The sequence below is a fragment of the Chlamydotis macqueenii genome, chromosome 3 (genome assembly GCF_036417535.1).
Source record: "Chlamydotis macqueenii isolate bChlMac1 chromosome 3, bChlMac1.mat, whole genome shotgun sequence".
In the NCBI taxonomy this organism is placed as follows: domain Eukaryota; kingdom Metazoa; phylum Chordata; class Aves; order Otidiformes; family Otididae; genus Chlamydotis; species Chlamydotis macqueenii.
Genome location: NC_141558.1, coordinates 45,988,069 through 46,007,511, shown reverse-complemented (window position 1 = coordinate 46,007,511; position 19,443 = coordinate 45,988,069). Strand labels below are relative to the sequence as shown.

The following is a 19,443-nucleotide window of genomic DNA, read 5'->3' as shown; positions in this document are numbered from 1 at the left end:
ACTGGTGGATGAAGGAAAGGCTGTTGATGTGGTCTACCTGGACTTCAGCAAGGCCTTTGACACGGTCTCTCACAGTATTCTCCTAGGGAAACTGGCTGCCTGTGGACTGGGTAGGTATACCCTTCTTTGGATAAAGAATTGGCTAGGGGGCCGTGCCCAGCGGGTGGTGGTTAATGGAGTCAAGTCCAGCTGGCAGCCTGTTACAAGTGGTGTCCCCCAGGGGTCGGTACTTGGGCCCATCTTGTTCAATATCTTTATTGATGACCTAGACGAGGGGATTGAGTGTACCCTCAGTAAGTTTGCAGATGACACCAAGTTGGGTGGCGGTGTTGATCTGCCTGAGGGTAGGGAGGCCCTTCAGAGGGATCTGGATAGGCTGGATCACTGGGCATGAGGTTCAACAAGGCCAAGTGTCGGGTCCTGCACTTTGGCCACAATAACCCCATGCAGCGCTATAGGCTCGGAGCTGAGTGGCTGGAGGACTGTGAAGAGGAAAGGGACCTGGGGGTGTTGGTTGATGCTCAGCTGAACATGAGCCGACAGTGTGCCCAGGTGGCCAAGAGGGCCAACGGCATCCTGGCCTGCATTAGAAATAGTGTGGCCAGCAGGAGCAGGGAGGTAATCATCCCCCTGTATTCGGCACTGGTGAGGCCGCACCTTGAGTATTGTGTTCAGTTTTGGGCCCCTCACTACAAGAAAGACATTGAAGCCCTGGAACATGTCCAGAGAAGGGCAACAAAGCTGGTGAGGGGTCTGGAGCACAAGTCTTATGAGGAGCGGCTGAGAGAGTTGGGATTGTTTAGTCTGGAGAAGAGGAGGCTCAGGGGAGACCTCATTGCACTCTATAGCTTCCTGAAGGCAGGTTGTGATGAACAGGGGTTTGGCCTCTTCTTCCAGGCAACAAGCAGGACCCGAGGAAATGGCCACAAGTTGTACCAGAGGAGGTTTAGATTGGACTTGAGGAAAAACTTTTTCTCTCAAAGAGTGGTAAGGCACTGGAACGGCCTGCCCAGGGAGGTGGTGGAGTCTCCGTCCCTGGCAGTGTTCAAGAGGCGGCTTGATGAGAAGCTACAGGATATGGTTTAGTAGCTGTGGCAGCAATGGTAGTGGGAAGACGGTTGGACTAGATGATCTTATAGGTCCCATCCAACCATGTGATTCTATGATTCTATGATTCTATCTAAATCAAGACTATGATTCACTTGTTACAGTTAACAAAATAGGGCGAGGACAGAGGCCCATAATTGTCCATATCATCTGTTAGCACGAAGCCTGGAACAGTTTTGGCCTGTCCTAAGGAATAGCCTTGGGTTCCTGGGTTCCACCTCAAGATAATAGCTCAGGAGATATCAAGTACATATCAAAGACTGTTCCTAATAGGGTATTTGTTGACGATCTCCTAATATTGAGGGAAAATAGTCACTCCTAATATTGAGGGAAAATAGTCACTCCTAATATTGAGTGACTTGGACTTCAAAAATGGTCCTGGAGTCCTTTATTTATTACTAACAATATAGCCTGAAAGCATACAAGATACAGACATGTAGTACATTTGGAACAATATACTGGAAACAATATATGAATATTTCTGTATGTATTTTACATTACTCTCTACTAAAGATTTCTTTATACAGTTTACTTTAGTCTTTAAACAATCCACTTCAAAATTGTTACTTCAAAATGCTTGGTTAGAAATCATGATTTTTTTAACAATGATTTTTAAGACACTGGAACAGGCTTCCTAAAGAGGTGGTTGATGTCCCATGCCCGTCAGTGTTTAAAAGGCATTTGGACAATGTCCTTAATATTTTGCTTTAACTTTTGGTCAGCCCTGAAGTGGTCAGCCAATTGGACTAGATGATCATTGTAGATTCCTTCAAATTGAAATATTCTATTTGTATCTATCCTGTCTTTAATAATTTTCCCTCTGTTTCATCTTCTAACCAAGAAGCCCAAAAGTACAGAAAAATAAAATTACAAAGCAGAATTAATGATTCAGAGTCTGTTAGAGGGTATAGCTTGTTTGGGATCTGCGCAAATTTTATTTTTTCTGTAAACAAGGTTGTTAATTTTGCTGTGTCAGCCTACTAATCTGCTATAAGTGTGCAGAAACCCAAACGTGAATAGAGCTTGACTAAACAATTAAAGAAACATGAATCAATAACTGCAGCATTGTCACCTTCAGGCTTAAAGGTGATTTTGCATTCTAAAAATTTACTATGCCAATTATTTTTCTTGCTTATTCTTGCTATTCTTTTTAAATCCAGGAAAAACAAACAAACAACTTTATACCACAATCCCTTTCTTCTAAATGCATTAAGGGTTGCTCTAACAGCTGTAAATTAAACCATATCAGAATTTTGGTTATGCAAAAACTATCTTACAGGATGACAACATAAAAATGTTTGGAACTTGAAGTGGTTTTAGAATGGTAATCTGTAATATTCTCATTTTTTTCATCATTTTTAGATTAACACCTACTGGGCTTTAATAATTCAGTTGAGCCAATTTGCTGTACACTTCAATTTAAAGTTTCCATGAAAATTCTGGCACAAAATATGTCAAGATTACCACATACTTCCAGTAAAATATGCAAAAAATGCAAACACATTACTGGTGCACAGATCAAAAGCCTGCATCTGTCACCCTAATTTAATAGAGAAAAATTAATTGGACTCATAAATGTAAAAAAAAATGACAAGCTATACAGCAGATGACACAGAAACATCTGCCCTGCTGGTGGAGAATAAATGTACTTCAGCCTGTAATATGATCAAGCATATGGAGTCACATGAGGAAAGCAAAATGGTGGATTCTGTTTACTGTTTGTTATATTTAATTTTGTTTTTTGAAAGACAGGTTTTTGCAATCACTGGCTTAATAGAAACACTCATTGTAGCCAGTTCAATCTTTTTTAAGTATGATGTTTACAAACACAAACCAGAATTTTGGTCATAGCCCAACTCAGACTGTAAGCCAAAATGTGAACATTTTCTGTAATTTGAAAGAGAATTTTCTCTTTTTTTCTTTTGTGTGTGTGTGTGTCTTCATTTCAGTGCTGACGTAAGAAAATAAACTGTTCATAGATATCAACAATCTAAACTAAGACAAATACCTCCACAGTGTTAGTTAATTCAGTCAGTTTTATTATGGAATTAGAATTATTTGTATTATTCCTTGTAAAATAATTAATTTACACACATAGATATTTTTTAATCACAGCTTCTCCTTACAGTCATATTGCAGTTCATACATCTAGGAAAGTTGTCTAGTGCTTAAACAGTGAACAGGAATTTTACAGGATTTATCTTACATACTTGTAGCCACCTGCACATTAGGCATCTGTAACAAGGTACTAATCTAAGCTTCTCTATAGTAAATGGGAAAAGTTCTGTAACTTTGGAGAATACCATCCTTCTAGGATGATTACCTAAGGTAGTACACAAGAACTGCTTTCTGATGCCTTTCAGTTTCTTTCTCATGCCAATAAAAGGAACTAGATGACTACCTGAGAGCAGAGCAAGTATCTACATTTAGGAGTGAGGAGAAACCTGCCCTACATGTTTCAAAACATCTTTCGTGGTAAAACAAATCATCTGGGAGTTCTATTTCCCATCTTTGAGGCCAAAATGTAGGATCTTATTATGTCTTCCTGTTGTGGTTTTGTTTAGGGGGGGGGGGGGGCGGGCCTATAGGTGGTAGCTTCTGTAGGAAACTGCTAGGAGTCGCTCCCCTTTGTTCAGTGGACTCGGCCAGGCCTAGGGCGGATCTGCTGCTGGCCAAGGCCGAGCCAATTGGTAGCAGAATGTTCCATGATAACGCCTCTGCAATAACATATTTAAGAAGGGGAAAACAGAAAAAAAAAAAAGAAGAGAAGAGAAGATGTGAAGAAGCTGAGCGGGGGCAGAGGCGCAGAGGGGGAGGCACAGGCCTCATGGGCCTTGCAGGCCTCACCCTCTGGCCTCTTGCCAGGCAGCCAACTGGGCCCGATTCAGCCCAGCCCGGCTGCAAGAAGTGGAGAGGAGATGAGCTGGATGATGTGAAGAGATTCTGACAGGCGTCTGCCAGCCTGTTGTGAAGAACTTTTCTTGTGAGAGGAACGGCTGCAGACGCCAAGGTCAGTGAAGAAGGAGGGGGAGGAGTAATGCGGCTCCTGGCCAAGATTCCCCTGCAGCCTGTGGTGACGACCATGGTGGAGCAGGTTGTCCCCCTGCAGCCCATGGAGGTCCACGGAGGAGCAGACATCCACTTGGAGCCCGTGAAGGACCCCATATCGGGGGAGGTGGATGCCTGAAGGCGGCTGTGGCCCGTGGAGGGCCCGCTGGGACAGCTGTTCTGAAGAGACTGAACTCCGTGGAAGAGATGACCCATGCCGGAGCAGTTCTACGAAGGACTGTGGCCTATGGGTGGGACCCCACAACGGAGCACGGGAGGAATGTGAGGAGTTCTTCCCCTGACCATGAAGCAGCAGCGTAAAACAACGCGTGATGAACTGACCGTGACCCCCATTCCCTCTTCCTGCCCTGTGCCGCTCAGGAGGGGAAGGTAGTAGAGATAATGTTAAGCTTGGGAAGAGGGAGGGGTGGAGGGAGGTTATCTTGTTCTCTGTCTCATTATCCTGCTGTTTATAGTAATAAATGAATAGTTTTCCCCAAGTCGAGTCTGTTTTGCCCGTAACAGTAACTTTAAGGATTTTCTCCCTGTCCTTATCTCAAACCTTGAGCCATTTTTCCCTATGTTATCTCTCCCTATTCTCTCGGAGGATGGGGAAAGTGAGAGAGAGAGACTGCGTAGTCTGGTCCCGATCGGGGCTGAACTACAACACTTCCTATTAAATTCTCTCAATCAACAGTTGAGAGTCTTTCTTTAATAATCCACCAGTTTACCAATCTGTTGCTAGTACAGTCCTACCCTACATATTTTAAGAAACTTCAGGAATATAGCCTATTTACAGTTTTACTCATTATGATTTTAGGGATGCCACGCTTATATCTACAAAAGAAAAATACATTACCCCGGTATAAATTTTACCTATGAAGTAAAACTAGCTACATTAACAGTTGTTAATATTATTAAAGCAGGGGTTATGTATTGCAATACAATGTAAGAAAATAGATATTAAAAAATAGAATGACAAATGCAGAGTAAAAGGAGGCTTTTAATGACTTGATTCCATCACTAATGTCAACAAATGTAAAAATAACAAAACACATCTCAAATGTCATTATATTATAACTGCAAAATTTGTGGGTTATGGTGGTTTTGTTGTTAGATTTATTCCACTAAAAGTTAAATATTTAAATTATCAAAGTCATTCTATATTTCTGAAAGGACAATTGAAGACCTGAAGTTTAAAACTAGGAGTCTTAATGTTTTTTGGAAGTGTTAAGATATTTATTTGAAGCATTTAAAAATCAAGCTCTATCTTGGAAATAAATTCAGAAATCCATTATTAGCTGAATAAGAATGAAAAAATAATGGCCTCCATACTGCTTATGAGATGAGCCTTACAATTTCCCTTCAATCCTCCTTTCATATTTGTATCACTGATACAGTCAAATATTCTTGACTATGAACAGGCTGTAAAAAAAAAAAAAAAGAAAAGAAATAAAATCTCTTTAATTTCAGAAGAGCGATTTCTTGTATGAGGCAGGCATGACTGGAAAGGGAAGCTATAACTGACATTTCAGTGTTTCCTCTGCTAACTTCTGATTTTATGGGTAGCCAAACCCCTGACTAGAATATCGTTGTTGGATTGCACATCTATAATGAACAGTGTCTCAGTACTTCAAGGGAAAAAAGCTGCATCAGCAACACTAAGTGTAGCCATAAAATAAATTAAGGAATCAAACTGCTGGTTTTGGTCAAGCCAAGTAAACTCCTCAGCAATTCAACCTGAACAGATTTACACTTGAATGATAACTGCCTGGATGGGCTTAGATAGAAGTTCTAGCATCAAAGAAACTATTCTCAGAGCTTCTTTGCTGGATAAGTTAAAAGGGGGAAAGAAGAGCTGGACAGCCTTCCCAACAGATCACAGAAAATGTTTGGTGTTAGTCTGCCTTCTTCAAGGAAGTTCCATTAGGGACGCATCTTTCTTTTTCAGAAAGTGGAAATGGACAAAAAAGTACTCGAAACTTCTATCAGACATGTCATATACAAGCTTCTTAAGAGTTCTGGAAGATCCCTTGTAGGTCAAGGAAGGGGAGTGTCTTTTGTATCAAAAAATAAAAAATGAAGGGCCAAGAAACAGATAGACAGTGAGAGCAACAGAAAGAGGAATGGAACAGTTTCTTTGTTACCACTGGCCTTCTGTTGCACAAGAAAGTAAGAGTTCTTCAAAGAAAGACCAAAAATGTCAAGTCTTCAAAATCCTGCAGGATATTTGCTGTATTTTATAGCTCATTGGAAGGAAGCTGATTTCAGTTCTTAAATGCAAAAATAGAATACTCTAACACAAATATCTTAAGGTAAACAATACTATATCTTTTGTTAAGTTTCACAGTACCTAGTTTCTAACTAGAAATAATAGTTTACTAAGAGTATGTACTAATACAATAAAAGCTCTCATTCTCCCCTCAAATCACAATGATTCCCAGAGAATTGACATAACTTATCTGGATTTTGGTTGCCAATTACATTTAAATATCTATTATGAGAACTTAAGTCAAATTCAGCATAAAAGAATATATTATTTATGGTCATCACCATTATTACAGGTGACTGTCTCAGCTTTTAAGACATGGAAAAAATAACCTTCCCTAATTTCCTATACAATAAATTGATGAGTAAATTGAAAGACTGCATGCCATATCTAAACAAATTTAAAAATGCTGAAAAATATATTGCTTATCTTTGGTCCAATGTATTAATAGGCAGACAATCCTCTGAACAATAGAGTACTCAGATCATAAAGAAATGACTGCTCATGTCTTGAACGGGCGCACTCTTTGCTGGGTAGAAAATTAGCTGGATGACCAGGCCCTAAGAATTATAGTGAATGGATTTAAATCCAGCTGACGGCCAGCCACAAGCACTGTTCCTCAGGGCTTAATATTCAGGTCAGTTCTGTTTAGTATCTTTAACAATTATCTGCACTCTTCAAGTGCATACCCAGTAAGTTTGCAGACAACATCAAGCTGGGTGGGAGTGTTAATCTGCTTGAGGGTAGAAATACCCTACAGAGGGATCTGGACAGGCTGGATTTATGGCAAATTGTATGGAGGTTCAACAAGGCTAAGTGACACGTCTTGCATTTGGGTCGTAAAAACACCATGCAATGCTATAGGTTTGGGGAAGAGTGGCTGGAAATCCATCTGGCAGAAAAGGACCTGGGGGTGTTGGTAGGTAGCTAGCTGAATATGAGCCAGCAGTGTGCTCACGTGGCCAAGAAGGTCAACAGCGTTCTGGCTTGTATCAGAAATGGCATGGCCAGCAAGACTAGGGAAATGATTGTCCCCCTGTACTCAGTACTGGTGAGGGCACACCTTGAATACTGTGTTCAGTTATGAACCACGCACTACAGGAAAGATGCTGAGTTGCTGGAGCATGTCCAAAGAAGAGCAACAAAGCTGGTGAAGGGTCTAGAGAATAAGTAGTAGGAGGAGCAGCTGAGGGAACTGAGGTTGTTTAACCTGGAGAAAAGGAGACTGATGGGAGACACTATCGTTCTCTACAACTACCTGAAGGGAGGTTGTAGCTAGGTAGGTGTTGGTCTCTTCTCCCAAGTAACAAGTGATAGGACAAGAGGAAATGCCCTCAAGTTGCATCAGGGGCGGTTCATATTGGATATTATGAGAAATTTCTTCACCAAAAGGGTTGTCAAGCATTGGAACAGGCTATTCAGGGAAGCAGTTGAGTCACCATTCCTGGAGGTATTTAAAAGACATGTAGATGTGGCGCTCAGGGATATGGTTTAGTGGTGGACTTGATAGTATTAGTTTAACAGTTGGACTTGATGATCTTAAGGGTCTTTTCCAACCTAAATAACTCCATGATTCTATGAGACTAAAGCATAGTTTAGTATATCTTTTGTATAAATTGGTAATTTATATTGTGCAGATTAACGATCTTGAATATATTAAATACAAGTTCAACTAATGTATGGATACTGAAAAATGCTAAAAAGCATTCAAATACAAAAAAAAAAAACTTATGTAATTATTACCTTAGTTGTATTACGAAAAGGATGGTTTAAGCAGTATTGACAAGCATTGTGTTTGGAACAATTAATAACTCTGAAGAAGAAATTAGTCAGTATAATAAGACTTTAAGTGGTGTCCTGGGCAATTCTTGCACTGTAAATATTTCTTTACACAAAGCAATGCTAATGCAGTGGACAACACCTCAGTAGTATCATACATAATCTGACAAGGCAGAACCAAGTGTTCACCTCTGCTAATGAATGGAGGCTTTCAAGCTGCTTCAGTGAGCAGGAATTCAACACTGAATGTTGCTCACATGGCAGAATCTCACACAAAACTGGCTAAACCAAGACACATTTAACTCTGGAGAATTGTTTCTGAATTACATTCCCAAGATGAGTCATAGATCAAATTTGCAGACTTTATACGGCTACTTGGTGATAGATCTATTTGCTTTGAAGAGCAAGACGATTTTTATTTTCAGACTCTGATAGTTAAAACTGTTCTCAGATGTACTCTCAATTTCCTAAACAAATCATAACTCTGAAATCTGTCTTTCATACAGAATGCTGTTTACAGTTGAAGCATTCTCTATGATCTAGTTCAGTTCCCTTTCTCACCTTGCTCATGATCTAAAGACAGATGTAGAGAGAAAAAAAGTTGAAAAGAGAAAAGGGAAGTGTTCTTGCTATGCCTCCTGGGGGAAAGCAGCGGGAGAAGGAAAGAAAGGTGATAAGGCTAGATAGTAATTAGGTTATGCATTTCTGAGGAAAAAGCCTTGCAATCAAACCTACGATCAGAACCCAGAGTTCAGTTATTCTTTTGCAACTGATTCTGTCAGCAGTGCCATTACAAGCCCTGAAGAGGCCAGAGAGTGAAGTGCATCAGGTGGGAGAAAGGAAGCAAAATGGCTTACCAGTTAAGACAAAATCCACAATAGCACATAAGGACAACATGTATTCTGGAAGTATCTGCAATTACATTTTGTATCTTCACACCTCCAAATGTCTAGGCAACAGAATTTACTTCCCAAAGGGTGCAGATTCCCAGTGGCTTTCACATTTAGCAGGGTGATACAAGATCACCCTGCCATGGAACCAGACACCCTTTGCTTCTCTCGCATCAGTTCTAGCATTCTAGCAGTCAGAGCAGCTTTCTCCACAACTGAGAAGTAAACATGCAACAACAAGAAAAGATTAATTTTCAGTTGGATCAGAAAGCTAGACTGGCTCTTGCCACAGACCTATGACATGCAGAGCCAACAGAGCCTGAGAGTGAAGGCAGAAGAAAAGGCTGGAGTATTCACAATTAGACTGGCTTAAGTTGATCCCAAAACTACACAGCAAGAAGGCTGTTGAGAGATATGACCAGAAGCAATTTGCAGTGACTAGTAGTGATAAAACTCCATTTGACTTCAAAGGAAAAAGCCCCTACTTCTCTTGTCTTCAGTGGCATCAATATATATGCTCAAAAAAAAACCAAACCAAACCAAAACAAACAGTATTAGTTTCTCTTATTGTCTTTTGCCAGTAAAAAATCCTTCCACAATTTAGGACTCAAAGTGTAGTCTGGATAATATTTGTATATCATCAGGCTTGACTTTCTACAGACAAATGTACAGTTAATTAGTATTTTTTTTTTCCCCTCTCTGGGTTCTGATTTCTTGTATCCTTTATTTCTATCCAAGTGGCAATTAGATCTTGCTATATTTTCCCACGTCTTATACACTGAGAAAGACCAGCTTTTTTCAGATAAACTCCATAACATACCTAACAGTATAGATCATTAATGCACATGCACTAATTAATGCATGTTGTTGTCTGATGGAATTTTGAAAAATAATACAAATGTAGGCTTCTTGCTAGTATGTTCATTTTAGCTCTAAATTATATTCATACTGAAGAAATACTTATGGAACACGAAAGCCAGATGGGACCATTGGTTGCATAGTTTAGCCCATCTGGAAGTTCTGTGGCGAGATCAGCATAAGACTTTTCCCTCTATGAATATCTGAGATAAAGCAGAAGCAGATGCTGAGCTGTGGAAAATATTAATTGATCCAAAAACAAAGACAACTTTCCCTAATGCTATTTTTGATGTCTCTGACTTCCTTTCAAAAATAAGTGGGGACTCAATTAATATGTCAACTATTTAATTCAATATTTTAACTATTGTGAATGACTAAGCTTGTTTTCACTGGAAAGTTACGTATATTTATTTGAGAGAACCCCAAAAAGCATTTGTATATGTTTCATTCATTTCTAAGAGCTGTATCTGGAGACAGGTGTAAATGATAAATATAAATCCTGTGATTTTGGAGCATAATTACTCATGAATACCACATGTTATCTAGCAGCTTATTAAGAGTGCTTACTATCTGTATATACAGCAAAATGCAGTATAAATCTTTGCAGAAAAGAAAAGTTGACTAGTCCTTGTATTCACCTTTTTCAGCCCATAATGTAGGAACAGGGGAAGGAGGTCTAAGGAATGAGGAATGGGGAAAGGAAAGGGAAAAGGCATAGGCATGGACAAAATCAAGGGTGGAAAGGTAGTAGATTTCTACCACATTCCATCTTCTTTTACTTTCATGCCTCAGCACTGAGATGCAATAGGCAGCCAAACATATGCTCTTATTTACTGCAGGAACAGTAATGGCTCTGACAACCCAGAGAGAGTGGAAGGGTCAAGGCAGCATAAAACTATTTCGGTCACTTTGTCCCAGTACCTAGAGAGTTGGTTGGAATGAGGCCCTTTATGTGAATTAGTTCTGCTTTCTGCCCTCAGATTCAAAAGACAGTTCACCTCAAATAACTTAATGGTACCGAATTTATCCAAATTTCTTCTATTTAAAATTCAAATGTACCACTGCTCTTGTAGTCTGTGTTAATGCATCATCTAACCTACCTACATCTACCTAGCTTCCTTGATCTATTAAAGAAATAAGTAAAACTCAGTGAGGCAGAAGTGTTTTGAGGTCTCTGGACAAAGCCTGTATCTCATTTTCACTGATTCTGTCATTGTATGTTCAGTTCTTATAAGCGTATGGAGTGACCACAGACCTTGCTTTACAGATTTGCATCTGTGCCTGCTTTTTTTGTACATGCAAAGAAGTAGGGGTTAACTAAACAGGTGTTCCCACAAAGAGGGAATAATCATGGGAAATAGGAAAAATTGCATTTCAACTGTATATGCTTCTAGCAGATAGGCCCAAACCATGACAATCAAAAATAAGGAGAAAAAAAAAAGATTAGATGGTATTTATATTAAATTCCCTTTTTAGTCAAAAGTGCCATGTGTGTTTTTATGCATAAGAACAAGTCTGTATTTGTTAAATTCAGATGCAAGTTATCTATAAAGTGAAATAATTTTAAAGCAAATGGAACATATAATTATGGTATCTGCTACCAATTATTTTTTAAGCTTTATCCAAATCAGCACATGGAGGCTGGGACTCAAAAAATTGTTTTCCATTAGTCACTGTCAGTCAGTGGATATATGAGAAGCTCAGAAGTGGTGTTTCATCTTTGACTTGCAACAATTCCACCAAAAAAAATTGATATGCACTGCTAAACTTCATCATGTTTTATTCGCAGCATTCAGTTGAAGGTTCTAGGTATGTATATATATGTATATATGTATGGACCAGTTGGAGAAGGTCCAGAGGAGGGCCACGAAGATGATAAAAGGGCTGGAGCACCTCTCTTATGAGGACAGGCTGAGAGAGTTGGGGCTGTTCAGCCTGGAGAAGAGAAGGCTCCGGGGAGACCTTATAGTGGTCTTCCAGTACCTCAAGGGGGCCTACAAGAAGGATAGGGAGAGGTTGTTTAGTAGGGCCTGTTGCAATAGGACAAGGAGTAATGGTTTTAAAATAGAGGGGGGTAGATTTAGACTGGATATTAGGAAAAAATTTTTTACAATGCGAGTTATAGAACACTGGAACAGGTTGCCCAGAAAGGCGGTGGAAGCCCCATCCCTGGAAATGTTCAAGGCCAGGCTGGATGAGGCTCTGAGCAACCTGATCTAGTTGGGGATGTCCCTGCTTCTTGCAGGGGGGTTGGACTAGATGACCTTTGAAGGTCCCTTCCAACCCTAACCATTCTATGATTCTATGATTCTATGTTTCTATATGCCCATGTTTTTGTACATGCATACTTATTTGTTAAATAGATAAACATAATTGGCCTATGACAACATCCAAGCCCATGTTTGAAAAACCCATTGAAGTGTCATCACTTATGACAAATTAATGACATTCATACCTTTATTCTTGCTGCTATTCTTTCATTTATGTCAGGGGATCTGTCACTTGTAATCTGATTGTCAGCAGTGGGAAAATTCCCCTACAACTCCTTCTTTCCTTAAGATACTATTTCTGAGATTTTGCAATGTATAGGTAGAGCTTCATGCTGTTTCCTTTAACAATAGGCTGAGAATTTGGAAGAGGAAGAGAGACACTGAGTGCTGAATTTTGGCACTCCCCCAAATTTCCTGAGGGAGGTGGTAACAAAACAGCTACGGTAAGAAGTAAGGAGAGGGGGAACACTGAAAAGGGTCATCAGCAAGGATCTTTGTGGAGAAAAAGCAGTGCAGGAAGAAACAGGGAATATTGTAGAAAAATAGCGCTGAAGTATAAAAATGGGTCCTGAAGAAAAGGAAATAAACTGGGAAATATAGGTGATAAATAGTCTATTCTAAATAGTCTAATTCAGATAATTCTAAGGTGTGTGAGTCAGCCTTCCTGAATTAGTCCCCTATCTGCCTCTCAACAAGTAATCCTGAAAAAAGATGCATTCCCTTTCGGTGCTTCAAATTCCTTATCAGCAAAACAAGGATATAAAATATGTGAAAATATGTGACTGTCAGAGAGAGCTGAGAAGACCTTTCATTCACGATATAGAAGTAATTACACTAATCTACTGCTACTACAGAGTGAAAAATTACTTTGTTTTTTACTATTTGGTATGCAAATACCTAGTTAACCATAACTGAGAAAAGTTCTATTGTACATGGTACTGTACAAAAACAAATAAAAGAAAAAATTCTGAGATTGAAAGGTACAGATATGAAAAATTATTACAAAAATAAGGGTACACAGCAACTTCACACAAAAAATATCATAAAATTGTAGACTACATATAGCATACGTGCTGTAGTAGTTTCTTTGTGTGTGATGATGGAGAACTCTAGTAAAAATAGAAACAGGTTGGAATTAACATTGTTGTCCTCAACTTCAGAACTGTCATTCAACAAGAAGACAGACATTGTGATTTTGAGAAACAGACTGAGACACTACAGAAATCAGAGGCAATGAGAAATCTGAGTCTTTTTATCCAAGAACAGCTAGTTTGAGATATGTACCTTTTACAAAAATAATAAATGCTTTTTATTTTATTACAAAGAGGAAGGAAGAGAGGCTTCTGAAACTTGAAAATGGTCAACAGTGACAAAAGCGGCCAAAGAGAAAGGAAGAAAAGTTCATAACTAAGAAAAAACTGAAAAACACCAAAACACATAGGAGTGGAAATTAAGAGCCTAGCAGCAGATATGGCTTAGAATTTACTCTCGCATTTATTTCCTTCTAATTCTTGGATAATACTAAAGTTTTCTTTGTTGTTCCCAATGAAACAGCCCACCAGACACACAAGGCATACAACAGACTTATAAAACTACTTCCCTTATGTGATCACGCTCAATAAATAGATCTTAAGAGGAGAGAGGACTTAAATTTCCTCTGCTTTCTGGCTTCTAAAAGGAGTTGTAGTGTCTTGTTTCTCAGACCACCAAGAGGCATAGGGTGATCTGGAGGACTTAACAAACCTCTGGAGACAACACTGTCCTTTTTCATTGAAGCTATTTCACAGGGATGTTTGACTCACAAGGGTAAAAGCATTTTCAAAGTATATCCCCTGTGCTCTCCAAGATTTTCGTTTCTTTGCCTGATTCCCATTTAGGTTCTCCTTCAAAATATGTTCTTCTTTTGTTTTAGCACCATCCAGCTTTGGCTGGGTTCCAGAGTTTTTTAAGAAAGAATTCCATGGACTGCTATACAGATAATTTACGCAGAAATTACTGTCAGTCTCATGGGCAGCTACTGAGCCTCACTGTGATTGGAACTAATAACTATTACCAAGATACAATAATTTCATTTAACATTAGGAAACCATCTGGTGCCTTAATTTCTTGTTGTAATATAATGCCACTGTTTTACTCAATCCACTCTCATTAAAACAAGACAAAGCACCTAAGGAAAAACATACACACAGATGATAAATTTATCCTCTCAATCATCTTTGTGCAATGCCTCCTAGAAGTCATACTCTCATAGATTTTTGAAGTAGAAGGGGACTACTAAAATCTAATCTGAGCTCCTGTATAATGCAGGCTATCGATTTCATTGAGTAGCCTCTAAATCAAAAGAATAATGTGTTTGGGTTATGCTGTATCTATTTTCCTCATAATGACTGCATGCTATGGGTGAATCCAGCCCATTACTAGGTAAGTTGTAGTAGTGGCTAATTACTGTCACTCTTAAAAATATGCACTTTATCTCTAGTCGTCTGAATTTGCCTAACTTCAGCTTTGAAACATTAGATCTCATTATGTTTTTTTCTGCTAGATTAAACAGTCATCTACTGTCAAAAGTCTCATTCACATTAAGGCACTTACAGACCATGATCAAGTCACCTCTCAACCTTCTCTTCAGCAGATTAAACAGATATATCTTCTTCAGCCTCTAACTACAATGCTTATTTCCAGACTTGCAGTCATTCTTTCACCTTTAATGAACTCTGTCCAATTTTAACCATATTTTCAAAGTGTCGTCATCAGAACAGGATACAATAGTTCATTAATTGTTTCCCTAATACCATATAAAAAGGCAGTGTTGCTTCCTACTGGATATTTACTTGTCTACATATCAGAGAATACAATAGATACCATTTTAAACTCTCGTTTAGCTTACTGATAAAACAGAAAATATTCTGAAACAAATTTGAATGTAAATATTTATCCTGGGGAGGTTTTGAGGTTTTTTGTTTGGTTGTTTTTTGTTTTGGTTTGGTTTGTTGCATTTTTTGAGTTTTTTGTTTTGGGGTTTTTTTTTCTTTCTTTTTTTTTTTTTTTGTAGACAATGCAGAAAATGTGTGCAACTCTTGTGCCTTTTTCTGTACAATCTATACTTTTCTACACTATCTACCTCCAGTGTCACTTCTGTCACTTAAGATATTTTTCTGATAGTTTTTGTCTTACTTTATCAGTTTCTTGTTCTTAAGTGCTTTTTATATTATTGTTTAGTAGTAGTATCTATAGGATATTCAACTCTAGTAGTACCTCTTAAAGCAATTCCATTTAGAGTCTTATTTAAAAATATTTTCTTGCATTTTCATTTTCTTTATGTAAGGAAACTACATTCCTGAAGCAGTTTGCTTATACAAAATAGAAGCATAATTTAAAATATACAAATACAGATATACCATGTTGACAGTATTGATAGTATTTTAGTATAGTATACTGTTGATAGTATTTTAATTTCTGATAACTCAACTTCATTAGGGAAAAATATGTAATTTTACCAGGAAGTTTACTGTAACAAATGGACTGTATACAAATGTTTTGTTTTATTTTCATGGAATATATATTTGATTAGATTGTATTCCTTACACAGGTAGCTCTAGTGAATAGCTTTTACATCAAGCAATGGCTAATTTCCACCGGGAAGCTTCTTCATACACTGAATGAATCAAATGGCACTATATAGCTTCCGTTTATTTTTCTTTTTGAGCATGATTTTCACTTATTGGATAAACTACAAGAACAGTTGTAGCTACTTCTAATGCTTAAGTTTGGTATTATTTACCTAATGAAATGGATCCAATTAATTTACATACTATTAGATAAAATATTAAACATCAGAAAAATATTTGGAATAATAATTTTTTTGCTAGCTGGAACAGAAGTTCTTATCTATCATTGCATTTTCATGTCAGAAAACACTAACCATGATATGTTCACATACAAAGCCCAGAAAATATATTTGTTCAACAGAATAAACCTTAATTCGACCTAAAATTTATCAGCTAAATAAAGAAATCCTGTGTTTTGTTCCAATTTCTCTTTTTCATTCATAGTGAAGAAGGAGAATTCATTAATGTATTAAAAGCAACACCAAAGTACGTGATCCGACACCATAACTCTATTGTGTATAAGTCTAGGTTACTTCAACTGCAAACAACAATCTTCTGTGCAGGATGTACAATTGCTATTTCATGAGAAGTAAGTCCTCTCTAGTTCTTACACACAATATACTAGGTAAACACAAAATACATCTAGATACATAAAAACAGAGAAAGAAAGAGAGTAAAAAGAAAGAACTTTGCAGAAAAGGGAGCAGAATATTAATATGCAGAGAAGAAAAGCATCCAGAGAAGGAGACGTAGTCTCTGTGTGGTTAAAACCCCCAGAGTTTACACACATACCAAAAAAAAAAAAAAAGGGAAAAGAGTGAATAAGAGAAAATTAGCAGGGGGAGAAGGAAAACTGAAAGTTAAGAAGATGCAGAGAAAAGTGCTTCTGGCAACCGGAAGGGAAGATACTACTAATTTAAACTTGCTTCCTAATATTTCAGAGTCCACAGTTTGAATTTCAATTAGAACAAGTTCAATATTTTCTGTCTGACAAAAATTAAATTAAAGCCCTGTAGTGTTTTCTGGTAACTCAATAGATAACGTATCATCTTTTTATGTCCTGAGACTTAAATAATTTTGACTCTTTTAAAAATTTACTCTTTAAACTTTCAGTGTTGTTTCTTTTAAATGCTTCACCTATTTCCTGACATCAAGAGACCTCTAATTGATTAGTTACTTCTATTACCTTCACCAGCTACTTTTCCAACAAGCATTCTGGGGAAAGTACTCAGAACCTTCCCAATGCATACTATAAGTTAAGCAGCCTAAAACATGCCAAGATACTGAAGCTGAATTGATTTCTATTTCCAAGTAGAAGCTGAAAGCCTAAGAGTTTTACTGTTTAAAAATATTTATGTGTATACTTTGATTGACTGTAAGGTCATAAGATTAAATAGTGACTGTTTAGCTTTGATTTCTAAATAAATTTTGTACTCTCTGAATCTGATAAGAGGAACTGAGCACACATTCTTCAATTTCTGCACTAGTTTACAAGTTACCTTGGACCTCACTCTCTAATTTCAAATGCCAATGTAACAGACACCGCAAAGCTTTAGGTGACAGCGTAATAACTCATAAAACCAGAATATACTAGCTAAAAGTCTTCAAAATGTACAAAAGATCAGACAAATATTGTTAAACACCTTTCTCTCTGGAAGAGCTGAGACATCTCTTTGCTATAAAACACAAGGAGTTACAGAACAAACCATCCTCTCTTCCTTCATGCATACTTCTCACTTAAGCCCACTTAAAGGCTTGATGAAGCAAGAAAAGAAAGATTTCTCTCAAATCCAGCAGCATATTTAACTATATTTCAAATTGAATTATCTTAGTAACAGGTTAAAAGTAATAGAAAAAAAAAAACTAGAAGAATCTGAGCTTTTTATGTGGACTCCAACTTTCATTCAAAAGTTTATAAAAAATACAAAGTCTAACAAGCTTTTCTCAATCCAATCTCCAACATCCTTAGTGTAGTCCTGTTGCTTGAACAAAGACTGTGATTAAGTATAATGCTATTGAACTGATACTGTAACTCTTAATCCAACAAAACTCATTTTTGTACACAACTCTAAAACTGTCTGAGCAAAGTTTTCAGGTTTCTTCACCTACTCCACTGCCATAAATTTAAGCAAAAATCATCAGAGAAATTGCCTTTATTTCCCATGAGAGATTTTGCATTTGCTTCCTTTGCTATCTTGCAAATCGTCAAAAAAAAAAAGTGATTTTCAGTTGCTTTTGACAGCAGTGGGAATCATATCTGTTGCTCCCCAGCAAGATGCACAAACTTTCCCCCCATAACCAGGATATAGCATCTTTTCAAACAGAAGATAAAGCTTACCTTGAAGAAAGTCATGGTTGCTCCATCTTCAACTGCCCCATACTCTATCTTTGTCTGCTTGGCCAAATCATCAGCAGAATCAATAGGGGATTCCATGCGTTCCACTGTCAGAAAGGCGGCTAGGTTAGCAGTGTACGAGGAAATGATGATAAGTGTGAAAAACCACCAAATGCCTCCCACTATCCTGGTGGAGAGGGCTTTAGGCATGAGCTCAGAACCTAACGAAAACCAGGGAAGAAAGGTGAAACCAATGCACAGAAAACAAGTTTTCAGCACTTTTTCCCACAGTGGGGAGATGGAATCACTGTGCAAAAAAATCTTTAAGCTACAGGCTTACATGTATTGCTTGTGCAAACACACATAACTGAAATGAAAAATAAGAACTGATTACACTTATAAAGACAGATCTTTTTGGAGCTGTGGGAATCAAAAGATAGTAATGGGAGACTCAACAATCAATGCCTTTTAAAAATTTTTAAATAAATATACATAGCAATGTGAAAAAAAACAGTTACTTGAACTGACTTTCCAGAAAAAAAATCCTGGCTGGACTGCGCCTCTAAGTTAATATTAATATTGAAGCATTTAAACAGTTCTTTATCTTCAAGGCACTAAATAAATATTATTTAAGTATTTTGTAAAAACCCACTTAAGTAAATAAAAATCAGCTATTGATGAAAGGAGTAGATATGAAGTAAAGTATTTCATATCTGAAATACAAAATCTGAAATCTATTATCTATATGCTTTTGACTTTCACCATTTGTATTGCTGTAAAGGATTGTTTATTGACCGCCTAGATAAAATAAAGAACATCTCCCATCTCTATAGTTAGCCCCACAATTTCAGATAGACATGGGTGGCTATGCCACACGCTTAATTTGATAAAGCAGCAATGAAAATATTAGACTATTATGCATAAACTAGATAAGGATATATTATAATGCATTGCTGGAGTTGCCTGCTCATGGCACTAAAGAATGGAGGGGGAAGACAGATGCTGTATAGTAATTTGCATAATTATTAATGCTAATTTAGAGTCTAATGAGACAAATTGAAGCACATAAACTCTTGTTGTGCCCAATTACTAAAAATAGGAAAAAATAAAATTTAATGTAAATTACAGCCACAAATATTTATTATAAATGAGCTTGTATGGATTTTTTTCCATAAAGTTATAACTGAATTGAATTAAATTTCTAATTATGTCAAATAAACAATTTCAAGCTTCATTGTAAGAACTTTACATAAGATCTTTTAGAAGTATTCAGAAACTT

General features: G+C 37.5%; 1 protein-coding gene across 1 annotated transcript in view; it reads right to left on the bottom strand.

Annotated features, from left to right (window-relative positions):
• GRIK2 (glutamate ionotropic receptor kainate type subunit 2) overlaps nt 1-19,443 on the bottom strand; it is a 386,634-nt gene that overhangs the window by 81,122 nt on the left and 286,069 nt on the right. Inside the window, exon 13 of the mRNA XM_086745932.1 lies at nt 18,168-18,385. Coding sequence (XP_086602058.1) covers nt 18,168-18,385 — 218 coding nt within the window. The remainder of the gene's footprint in view (nt 1-18,167; nt 18,386-19,443) is intronic.